Below are 12,381 nucleotides of genomic sequence, written 5' to 3'. Positions count from 1 at the left end.
TAGCATGGTCTGGGTCTTTATTTTTTTTTTGGTTGTGGACTTTCAATTAAATTTTACATTCTAATTCTGGATGCTTTGCAAACCCTGCAAAGCTGCTTGTGTTGGGTGACTCAGGGGGCGTTTCCAGTCACTTTAAAAGTGACAATGTCAAGAGTAGAAAAGGAAGGGGGAAGATTTTAGAAGAGTAAAGCTTTGTGGTATTTGGTTTATCAAAGAAAATTGAACGGTTCATAAAAAGAATGAAAGCAGAAGTGAAGTTTTGAATATATGAACTGCCAGGGTATTCAGTACTGCTGTTACTGCTCATAATTTCTGAGCCCTTTACAGGACTGCAGTTCCCAATATCTGCTTGGTATTAGTAAGACATCAATATCTTAAAATTAAGAGGAAAGAGGATCCTAGTGAGGGCTGCTTTTAGCAAAAAAACCTGCTTTTGGGTCATTCACATAAATACTACTTGATTTTTGTCTGTAACACACCTCATGATTGAATTCATTTACAAGGGGGAAACTCTCTGGTATTAGAGGAGTTATTAAAAAACATCCTATTCCTGTGCAGAGTGTGCTGAGGTCTGAGCACATCCTGGCATGCTCTAGGAGGGAAGGGGAGGTTTGCATGGTCTATGTCTCTCCTGGGAGAGCTCTCCATGGAAGCACCCAGGGCTGCCTGTGGCAACACAGGGAGAGGAGCACTCCAGTGCAGCTTGAAGAAGTGCTTGGAATAAAAACCCAACCAAAACATGTTTTTTCAGTTGCCTTCTTTCTATTTATTGTGTGTTCTGGAAGCCAAAATTAACTGGCCTGCGTCAGCAGAGGAGAGCGTGAGAGGACTGCAGAGGAGGAGCTGGAATCACAGGGGAATAACTCAGGAATATGCATACTCTAAGGTGTTACTATGAGCACAAGTCACCCCTTGCCATTCACAGGCATTTTACAAGCACCTGCAGCTACAACAGAACCTCCTGTCCCTTCTAATACAGGCATGCAGGGTCCAAGGAGCACCAGTCATTGTAAAATACATCGACTCAGCTTCATCCCTATTCCCCGCCTAGACAGAGGAAAGCAGGTTGAGCTTCCCCTCACCTTTCATTTCCTTTTAAACTAAACATGGCCTTGTCTTACAAGCCAGGTGGTTTGGGATCATAGCAGTTTGCATTTATACCTTATCTTTGTACATGTCAGAGGGAAGAAATGGGCTGAAAAGTATCCAGGAAATATTTAAATTACTTGTCAGGAAAGAGAGCTGTAAAGCAGACTAGAAGCTAGAATCAAAAATAATGTTGTTGTTGCTTTGTTTTTCAACTGCAGCTCCTGAATGAAAAATATGAATATTTTGTCTTGCACACCTTGAAGTTATTTTAAAACCAATTCTCCATTAAAAAAAAATAAATAGGCCAACAACAACAATAAAATAATGAAGTAAGAAAAATACAGAAATAATATCTTTTTGAGCTTTCTTTAGAAGGAAATTTGAGGCTGTGTCCATTCTTGCTGCATCATGCACGGACCAAGCTGAGTCTCAGCCTTGTTGGCAGCTCTCAGACCCCACAGCTGATCCTGGACAATCCCATTTGCAGCCTGGTTTCCTCTCTACAAGTCTGAGATGCTTCCCAAAGAGAAAATCCAGTCACTAAAAGCAAGCCTTGCATCCAGCTGTGGCTTGCTGCCAAAACCCAGTGGTAATGCAACAAAACCTTAAAGCCTCAGGGGGATAAAAAACCTCAACCCACAAAACCACGTTGAGAAAGAGGAGCCAAAGCTTGCATTGGCTGGCTGTGGTCACTCCCAGTAAACCCCAGCTGAAGTTTCCCAGGGAGGAGGCTGTGAATTTGGAAGCAGCTGAGGAGATGTGAGCTCGGGAGCCAATGTGGGGACTGGCACTGCCCTGCCCCCCAGGCTGAGAACACATACTTGCTCCAGGGCCAGGTTTCCATGAGCCAGGATGGGGGGTGGATTTATTTGGTGGAAAAAAGACATTTCCCCATGCCCTGAGACCCTGAGCATTCCCAGCAGCAGCTATGGGGCTCCTTTAGCCAGAGGGTCCTTGCTCCAGTAGGACCAAGCAGCTTTGAGGTGGCCTTAGGACATGGACACGGATGCAGGAGTACAAGTATTTAGGCAGGTGGATGTGTATATATATGTGTAGGAATTCTGCGCCTTCATTTTCCATGGATACACACACATGACAACAGGCAAATTCATGGCTGCATGTGTGTACATCAATGACTTACTTCTCTTTTAAAAGAAAGGCTGCAAAGGAATGCTGTAAATAGCTCTTTAGATACGTTTTTGGAGGAAGCTCAGCAGCAGAGCCATTTCAAACACGGCAAATGCTTCACCCCGCATTCTGCAGTGCTTTGCCAGCCCCAGCCAGTGGGGAGGGAGCAGCTGGATGGCGTTGCTCTGCAGCTTCCACTTCAAGGCCTTTGCCTGAATAACGTGCCAGAACTCACAGCTGATGTGTTTCCACATGGCTCACCTTCCCCTGACACGTGCAGCTGAATGCCAAGGTTGCCAATCTGCTCCAGATGCGCACAAGGATTCGTACCCCTGGGGTGCCTCGGGAGCCAAGAAAGAATGAGAGATAATTCTCATGTTTTCTGCTGCTGCTGGGGCACCGAGGACAGTGCTGGGGTCTGCAGCCCTCCTGACTCTTCAGGGCTGGGCTGCCTGTGCTGGAGGGGAGCTCGGACATGGTGCATCCACAGCCTGGGGGCAAGGATGGGGATGAGAAACAGCTGTGAGAAATCCTGCTGGAGATCCACCGCCTCTCCTTGGGAAAGGCATCTAAGCTCAGGTGCTCAGCCTGATTCTATGTCTGACCTGTTTTGGCTGCTCTGGGCTGTTTTAAATGGACCTGCCCTGCTCTCCTTGCCCAGGGATTGGGATGTGCTGTCCTGCTTGGTGAGGTCCCTGCCTGCCTCACTGTTGCCCTCACCTCTCCTTCCCTGCTGGCAAAACACTGTTCTTTTCTGGTGGTGATGAGGATTGAGCAGCAATCTAAAAAACTAGAAAGTAAATTTTTTAAAATGTAAAAATACTCCAAAAAGGCACAGATATGGCACTTGGGGATGTGGTTTAGTGGTGGACTTGGCAGTGCTGGATGATGCTTGGACTCGATGACCTAGGAGGTCTTTTCAAACCTAAATGGTTCTGTGAGAAGGTGATGCTCTGTCATGGGTAGTAGCATCACCTGCCATCCTTCTGTGGACTATTTTCCAGGGTTGTGTTCCAGCACTGAAAGACACATCAGCATGGCCAAGCACATAAACCCTGGGATATTCCCATTTGGAAATATAATAAGAAAGCACGTGAAGGGAACATGAAGAAAAAACTTCATCCTACTATTCATAGCTCCTTTAAAAATGATTTTGCCCTTGGCAGGCAGTTTTTGTTGCCACATTTTGCCTCGTGTTTACTTGTGGTTGCTGGGAGGACATGGATTCTCAGGGGAAGGGATGCAAAAATGGGTGTAAGCCCATCAGAATGGAGGAAAAGGGAGATTTGCTTAGCTGTGCCCTCGATTTTCCTGCTGTCTGTGTCTCAGCAGCTCATATCCTGAGTCCCTGAGTGTGTGGGGGCAAATAATGATTCTGCAAATGTGCAAATACAGCAGGAACTCTATAACCCAGAGGCTACAGAATAGTGGCGGAGAGGAGCTGTTACTCCCATGCTTTAGAAAACCTTTGAGACCCTTTCATTCCCTGGAAACTTCTTGTTGCAGGGACTCAGAGTTTAAACTTATGGCTCTGTGGAAAACAATTTGGATCAGGAAAGTGCTACCAGCAAACCCTTCTTTGCTGGGATGCAGGCATAGGACACTACTGCCACAGCCCTGCTGGTTGCAAACACCTCGTTCCCACCATTGTAGCATTTGGGTTCTTACCATCCTAGGGATTTTCATCTTCCCACCATAAGATAATAAATTACTTTAATTAAATCAGCAAGCTGAAGAAGGCTTTTGTACTTGGGTGGGTGGGTGATGTGATGTTATGTACTGTAATACTGTCTTTTTTTTGGATGTCTATATTGGCTTCGAAGCTGAGATGTGCTTGCTCTGGTTGTTAGTCTGTTTTGCAGCCTGCAAAAGGGTACTTGAAAACCAGCAGCTACAGCCATAGCCCTGGTCAAACCGGGAGAGATTCTTCATGTGAACCAAAATGAGATCCTGACAGCCTTGAGACAGATTGGAGATTGCTCCCTGAATTTTCACAGTCTCTGTCCCTGTGGGGCTGTGTCAAGGTCTCCTGTGGCAGCACAAACCCTGTGAAATTCCATGCAGAGACTGTGGGATGTTCCCAGACCCTGCGGATGCACTGCATGCTGCGGGAAGCAGGATGCCCAACACCACAATGAGGTACAAAGATGAGACTCCTGCAGAGGCAGAGCTTAGTGAAAGCTGGCATAGAGATGTGAGTCAGCAGTGCAGACATCCATAAGGATTGGGCTATCCACGTAAAACACAAGCAAGACTGCATCCACCCAACCCTTTAAGGGCTTTTCTGTGCCCTTGTGCCTGTATCCATGTCCACATGCAGATTCCCAGTTTGTGCATGTACCAAGGTACCATGGAAAGTCAGGAATGATTTAACTGACACAATTTCAGCCCCGTTTCAGATGTGAACTGAATCCTGCCACTGGCACAGTTCAGTGGAGGAGCTCTGCTGAGCTCATCTCACATCACAGGGTGGTGAAGGAAACTGGGTGGGTCATCCCAGCCTGGGCTCCTTCATGTATTTCTTGCACAGGCTTTCCAGGCAGATAAGGAAGGCCTGGAGGACGAGGCCCCCTGGGTATTTACACAGAGCTGCCTACAAGGAGCAGGGCGCCAGGGTGGTGGGAGTTGCCCGCCCAAGCAGTGAGGAACCCACAGATCTGGAGCTCAGCAATTCCCCGCTTGTAATTTAGCAGCATTTAGTTCCCTCATGTGGATGGATTTACCAAAAGGTGAGGAAAAACTTAAAATAAACCCCAAACCATCCCAGATCTCCCCCAAACCAGACCACTGATTCATTTAACGCCTGCACGCCTTCAGCTCCCGAACCACTGATGAGCAGATGTTTATAAACAGGGTCTGTGTGTATGGGACTGTATGGGGAGAGCACTTTGCTCATGACTTCTCTGCTGTGTGCGAAAAAAGGGCCGCCAAACAACTTTCCCAGAACCCCAACATTCTTCGGCAAGTGGATAAAACCTTCCTTTCTGGGAGGGGCCAGCACATACTTGGGGACTTTGCCCGGAAGCAAACAAGCTGGGGATGCTGGCTGGGGAGCAGCAGCGAAGAGCAGCCGCTGGGGAAAGCTGCTCTGTGGCTTTGAAAGCATTTTCATTAGTGGCCGAGCTTGTGGCCGGGCACAGGGACCCCTTGCTGGCCGTGTCGTTGTGGGTGGCAGCTGGCAGGGCTGGGTGACACATTGGGACATCGGGACACGGAGACGCGAACGCCTCATGATCGAAAGTCAGTGGGGCGGGGATAGAAATGTTTAAAGATTTCCTGGAGCACAAAGCTTGCCACTCTGCTCCTCGGAGGAAGAGGAGGAAAGTGCTCAGCCCCTCTCTTCACCTTCCCCAGGCTTCTGCCGTCCCGACAGGGGCGAGGCTCTTGAGCCCCACCGCGCCCAGGGGATGCTGTGCTGCATTTCTGACCAGGAAAGTAACACTTTTTTCTTTCCCCCCTGTATTGCAAAAGATATAGAAATTAATACAAGGAAATTAAATGCATCTAAATCAGTGAAATACTGTGTTTATTTCCTGCTGGGCAGGGAAATAAGCCATCCAGAAAACAATCTTTGGCTTTCCTGAGGGTAAATTCATGCAAATTTCTACTTTGTTTTTATACTTTAAGATTTCTCCATACTTTTCCTGATTTTCTTAGGTAATTTATTACCAGTTCGTCAGGCAGTAGCTCCTGAAAGTGCTGATCACTATTAATATGGGTATTGGAGTCCCACTTTTTCTAGATACCAGATAGATAAAGGCAAATAAAGTCGTACCTGATTAACCTCCTAATGTGGTGAAAAGTTTAGGAGACACTTCCTGTCAGGTAGGGTCTCCTCATGGCCTATAGAAGCAGGAGGGATTAAGATCAGGGGCAGTCAGGACTGTGTGTGGTTGCCATCCAAAGCTGAAGGGGAATGCCCATCTCTGCCTGCCTGCTGCGTTCTCCACCTGATACCATTGCTGGGGGATGGCTTATCAGGTAACCTGTGATGCGTCTGAGATAGCATTTATAGCAAAAGCAGCAGGGATGCTTCCCTGGGCCATGAGAGGGGCTGGGGGCCAGGCAAGGAAATGATGAGTCCATGAGTGCCAAAGCTGTGCTTCTCTCCAGGCCTTGGCTTTCTTGGCTGGCACTGGCACTGCTGTCCTCAGCTGCCCCTTACACAGACCTGCAGGTCACTGAGTGTAAATGGTGAGGTTTCACAGGCTAATACAGCAGCATTTTCTGTTCATTAATCAGGTGAAGACCACAGAGACCTTAAAATAGTACCCAGCGTGTTTCATCGGCCACACCCAGCACATCCCCCACAACCAAGGCACTGAGCACTGCACCTCTCCCATTCTTCTGTGGATCCCTGGGTGCTGGTGGGGAACACCAGAGGTGCAGAGCCCTCCCTCTGACCACCATGAAGCCCCCAGCTCAAAACCAGAAGAAGGTCTCTAACCCTCCCAGCATGAAGACAGCAGAAGTCCTTAACTTCAAGTTAAATGCCGCTGTGAAGAACAGGGATAAAGAAGCTGTGCTAGAGCTGCTGGAGCAAGGGGCAGATGTGAACTCCAAGGTAGACAGTGGCTGGACACCCCTGCAGACCGCAGTGCAAACTGGTGAGGAGGACCTGGTCCAGCTTCTGCTGGATAGGGGAGCTTCTCTGCATGCCAGGAAGGACAATGGTGGCACTGCATTTATTGAGGCAGGCATAGTAGGGAACGTGGATATCCTGAAGCTCCTCCTGGAGCGTGGGTCAAACATTAACAACCAGGACATCAACGGCTTCACAGCTTTCATGGAGGCTGCATGGTATGGGAAGGAGGAAGCCTTGAGATTCCTGTACAGCAGAGGAGCAGAGGTGAATTTGAGGAGGGTGACCAGTGAGGAGAAAGCCAGGCTGCACAAAGGAGGTGCCACAGCGCTGATGGATGCTTGCAGGGAGCACCACTTCTCAGCCGTGAAAATCCTAGTCCAGGAGATAGTGGCTGATGTGAACATCTGTGACAAGAGAGACAGGAATGCCTTGATCCATGCTCTAAAGAAGGGTTCAGAAAAAAAGATACAAGTCAGCTGTCTCCACAGTTCATTCCTGCTGGAGCATGGTGTGGATGTGAAGAGGAAAGATGAATGTGGGAAAACTGCCCTCATCCTGGCTTGAAATGGAGAGACCGGAGCTGGTGACAGCTTTGTTGAAAAAGGATGAAATAGATATTGATGTGGATGAGGAGGGCACACAGCCCTGATGGTGGCTGTGGAGAAAGGTGATTGCAATATAGCAAAGTTGTTGTGTGAAAAGGGAGCAAGGACTGATGATGGGAATCTTCTTGCAGTTGCAAGGAGAAATCATTCTCTTAGCATGGAAAACCTTCGTGAGCACAAGGCCAGATTTGTTCCAGAAACCCCCAGAGCCTGGGAGCCAAACAGCAAATGCTGGAGGGCCCAGCTGAAAGAGCTTGATTGAATGTATCGCCCATGATTGGCAAACTGATGATATTTCCGTACATCCAGCAGAGAATTCAGGATGGCATCTACCTCGGGCTCCATGGAGGGACAGAGGTAGCAGTGAGAATAACCCTCAGTTCAGAGGGTGACGAAGAGAAAAGGTTCTTTGAACAATGTTCTCACTGTGAACATCTACTGAAGCTCTTCCAGTCTGAGAAGGAAAAAGGCTGCATGTACTTGTGCTTCCCACTCTGGGAAAAAAACCTCCAGGAACACCTGCAGGATGCTGAAGGCCAAAAGGATTACAAAGCTGCTCTGAAGATGATCTTCCAGGCACTGAGAGAGCTGCTTTCCCTCAGACTTGCTCACCAGGATCTACAGCCTGGGAACTTCGTAATAGGTTATATTTTGCTTTCATTATGTTTTCATTTTGCTTTCCAAGTAATTTAGAGAAGAAGGTCTCACAGCTGTCTGTAAAAATACTGATGTCTTTGTGCTGAATAGGGTGGCTTTAGATCTCCTCTTTAAATAAGTACAGATATGTTCACAGAGAGAACAACCTTGCACATCTCAGTAGCTCTGCCCTCCTCCTCCAGGGCTTTGCAGGCAGATCAACCCACCACAGATGCCTTCAGAGAACATGTTTTTTAAAGAAGGGGCCATCCAGAAGTCAGTGATGGACCGCATGAAGGTCTGCCACCTTTATTTGTTAAAAACTTCTCTTATTTCCTCAGATTTAGGTGGCAAAATTTACTTGGCGGACTTTGGTAATAAAAGAAGGTTGATTGAAGGTCAAGAAGAACTTGTAAACTCAGATTTAGAGGTAAGTTCTCTGTGAATCAACTGATGGTTTAAAATTTTGGGTGCTCTCTGATATTCGCTGTTGCAGTGGGTCCCTAGGGAAAGGCTTTTTGCATCCCTGACTAGAAAATACCTTGATTTGTGGGAAAGCCATGTAATGACAGGTGTTGCTTAAGAGTGATGGTTGATTTGGACGCCCATCTCCTCTGTCCTCGTGCACACAGCTTCAAGGTTTGTATGGGTGTGTATTTTAAACTTCTGGGCAACCTACAGGGTTTAGGGATATGAGTCCTCTTCCATTAGGTTGAAGTTGGGAGCGTGTGGCACAGGAGCAGTGATGTCTCTTTGCAAGCCCTGGGCAGGCTCATGCTCTACATTTTAACAGGGGTAGGAAACCCCTCTAGCAAGTGGCATCAAGGATTTGGCTCCCAATTCTCCAGATTACACAGAGGCTCTGGACCTTGTACAAAGCCTGTCCTCTCGTGATGAACGAGGCTTGGAAGGGTTAAGCAAACATCCCTACTTCTGGAGTAATCAGAGGTAAGTCCTGGGAGTACAAAGGATGTGGAATTTTGGTGTGGGAATTGCTGTGGTTGCTGGAACAGTGATGTTCCCATTGCAGCTAATGAAGTTTCTCATCCCACAGCAGGTTCAACTTCCTGAAGAGTATATGGAATCAAATCAAAGACATCCAAAACCAAAAAAGTATTTTTCAAGGTCCTAATGTCACTAAGAAAATTTTTCCTTATCCACAGTGGACCAAAAAGGTAATCCTCTTAAATCTGGATTAGTGTCAGGTTTGAACTAGACATTCAGGCTGAAGCTTTTCCTGAGTGTTTCACAGGCTCTGTTTAAAAATGAACTGGAAAAAGTAGCCCCACACAAATACAGACAACTGGGAGAAACAATTCAGCTGAAGGCACATAGTCAAAAGATGTTGATGCTAAAGGGAGCTCTGCTGACTGGGGTGGTAGAAGGGGTTGGTCATTCTCAAATTAGCTGGCAGACCTTCAAAGTTTATTGGTGGCCACTTAAGACAAGGGCCTCTGGCCCTTGTTACCAGCAAATTTCTGGCAGAAGTGTTTTGTTGGTTGTCTCAAAAGCAGAGAAGCCAGGCCTGCTTTGGCAGGTGACATTGTGCCAAATCATTTGGGATCTGACAGTTTCAGTTCAGTACAGGAGGCCATGTGCTCTCATCAATGGCGCAGTTGGATGAGGACTCTGGACTCCCTCCTGCCCTCCAGGCATCCATGAAAATCTTCTGTGCCATGTTGACAGTCCTAATAGTAAAGCCACACCTTGGCAAGGCAGGAGAGGAAGCACTTAGACGAATCAGGGGGCTGTGTGGTGCATGCCCTGCAGAGTGGATTCTTCTGCTCGTGGTGGGAAATAGGCTTTTGAGGGTCAGGAGATTTTCCCATGCAAAATTATGTCCCTGCAAAAAGGCAGTGGCTGCGGTGAGTAGATGTGCTGGTGTTGTGAGTGTGAAAGGCAGGGAATAATCTATATGCTTTCTTTCAGATTGACAAAGATATTTTAGATGTCATGGAAAATCCTAGGAATGCAAAGCCATTCAAACACAACAACAACGTCACTGGCCTCTTGAGGCTCATGAGAAACATGGATGAACACAAAGACAAAGGGTACATGTTGTCATCCTCGCCCCTGCCACAACTGCATGGAATCAGAGAATATCCTGAGTTGGAAAGGACCCACAAGGATCACCAAGTCCTGTCTTTGTCCAGGACAAGCCCAAGAATCCCCACCATGTGCCTGAGAGCGCTGTCCAAGATGAAAGTGGGATTAGGCAGATGGAGGTGCTGGAGAAATAGAAAAAGAAACCAAAAAAACCCAAACTATTGAGGAGTTTAGCGAAGTTGTAGAAAAGTTGCAGCTCTGGGGGTTCTAGGAAACCTCCCCATGTTATCAGAAAGCCTCTGGAATGGCTTTTTCTCTGCAAGGGCATCCTAGAATATTAACCCCTTGGACAAGCTTTAAAAATCCTTTTTGCTTTTGTTCTCTTTCAGGATCAGCAACAAAATAGGAGACTATGCCGAGTATTTCCTGAAGTTTTTTCCAAAACTTACCATCTATGTATACAACAGTTTACGCCAGAACCCTGCATACAGTCACTTTGCAGACTTCCAGGACCCTTCTCTGTAGAATGTCACTGCCTCCTGTCCCATGTCTGATCCCACCATCACTCCTTTTATTTTTTATTTATTCACTTGCAGAAGAGCTGAAGACGTAGGTAAGGAGATGGGATAAAGCACATGCAGGGACAGAGTATGGAGGACTTAAACTAGGAAAGATTCCAAAGTGCTTGGTGTAACAGCCATGAGCTTTGGATACTCTGATTTGCACTATATGTTGCTTATGGAAATGTTTTTCAGCTGTTGAAAAGGCTGGATTTTGTGGGGTTTTTTTCAAACTGGATTGTTATTCTTTCAATGACCCCACGGAGAAACAAACTTGAAATAAACTTGCCTAGAAAACAGACTTTATACTCCTTTAAGAATGAGGTTCCCCCATCCCCTCTGCACAAGAAGAGAGATTCTGCAGCACTATCGAACCACCACCTGCATCAGTGGTCCTGGCCTGGAGCAAAGATCCTTCTGATGGTCCCTTCCCCCTGCCATGTAGCCTTGGGAGAGGGGCCCTGAGGGGAGGCACGGGGTTTCCCTGCCCCTGCTCAGCCTCGTTCCCCATTGGTTGGTTTGTGTTCCCTGCACGGGCAAGGTTCCTCGGTCCTGTGACTGCGGGAGTTCCTCGGCAGAGCCCCGGCCATGCAGCTGGGAAAATAAACATCTCTGAAACATCTACCAAGAATCTGTCCTTATATACTTCTTCTATGGGCCTCCTGGTTTGATACATTGTGTTACAGAATCCCCGCTGTAACAAATGGTAGAGAATTGCTGGCAAGACACCGATCCCTAAGGACAGAAAATTCGTGCGTAAAAACCACTCTAGATCTCTCTCTTCTCACCTTGGTTTGGATAGTCTGTCTAGACTATGGAAGAATTGTAGGAAATGTGGCTCTCTGAGCCACAGAAAAAAATGTATCTAGAAGTTAACGGAATCCTTGAACAACAAAAAAAGAAAGTATTTGTTCTGGGAGATCTAAAACATTTTTTAACTGGCTTTTCAAAAATTTCTTCTATACTTCTCGAGACTTACTTTTTGATATTGAACCTCGTGGAACTAGTCATGGGTGTTTTAGGTACGAGATCTGGGATAAGATAAGGGATCAAACAAAACATGGACTAGCGACAGAAACTCTTGAGGAGCATTTGTATGGTCCCATTACCCCTAGAGCAGAGGATGGCCATAATCCCGTGGCTGAGACTGCACGGCAGCCATCCCAGGAGCACGTGACTGCAGCCGTGCCAGCGGAGGTGCCTGCACTGGATGTGCCCAGCCCCCTCGGGAGCCCGCACCTTATCACAGACCCCATCCCTGTCTCGGGGTTCCCTGCCACGCGACCACGAGTGAGGGAGCGATGCTGCAGGCGCCGCGGGTGCTGTGGGCCACGAGCAGCCAGGAACCAGGGCTCGGCATGGAAGCCCACTCCGAGCACACAGCTTGGAGAGCCCCATAGAACGAGAAGTGGTGGTTTCCATAGCAACACGAGAAGCTGTGCAGCACAGCGCCGAGCCGAAATGGGGCCGCACTCAAAGCAGCGTGGAGCTGGAGGAGTGGAACCGTTCGCAGGGCGCGGGACCGGCGGCGATGGCAACGCGGGGCCTTGCAGAGCCCAGGCAGACGCCGGAGCAGCGCCGCTCGAAGGGCGAGGAGCAGCCGCAATGCGGGGGCCCGGCCAAGACATCAGAGTCAGCGAGGCGGCGGCCACGCAGGACCAGCAGCCACGACAAACACGCAAGCATGTGATAGGATAAGTTATAACAACGAAAATCACAGGAACTGTGAAAT

General features: G+C 47.8%; 1 protein-coding gene across 1 annotated transcript; it reads left to right on the top strand.

The window, feature by feature from the left end:
• Positions 1-6,475: 6,475 nt before the first annotated feature.
• Positions 6,476-11,550, top strand: RNASEL (ribonuclease L). The gene is given in 10 exon segments (XM_032118690.1): positions 6,476-7,362; positions 7,364-7,431; positions 7,434-7,673; positions 7,676-8,050; positions 8,385-8,477; positions 8,804-8,858; positions 8,860-8,991; positions 9,083-9,218; positions 9,973-10,094; positions 10,479-11,550. Coding segments are annotated over 10 exon segments (2,094 nt in total). The 5' UTR covers positions 6,476-6,625; the 3' UTR covers positions 10,615-11,550.
• Positions 11,551-12,381: the final 831 nt, after the last annotated feature.

This window comes from Corvus moneduloides, chromosome 9 (assembly GCF_009650955.1).
Source record: "Corvus moneduloides isolate bCorMon1 chromosome 9, bCorMon1.pri, whole genome shotgun sequence".
Lineage (NCBI taxonomy): Eukaryota > Metazoa > Chordata > Aves > Passeriformes > Corvidae > Corvus > Corvus moneduloides.
Note: the sequence above shows the minus strand (reverse complement) of the source record. Positions and strands in the feature narration are given on the sequence as shown.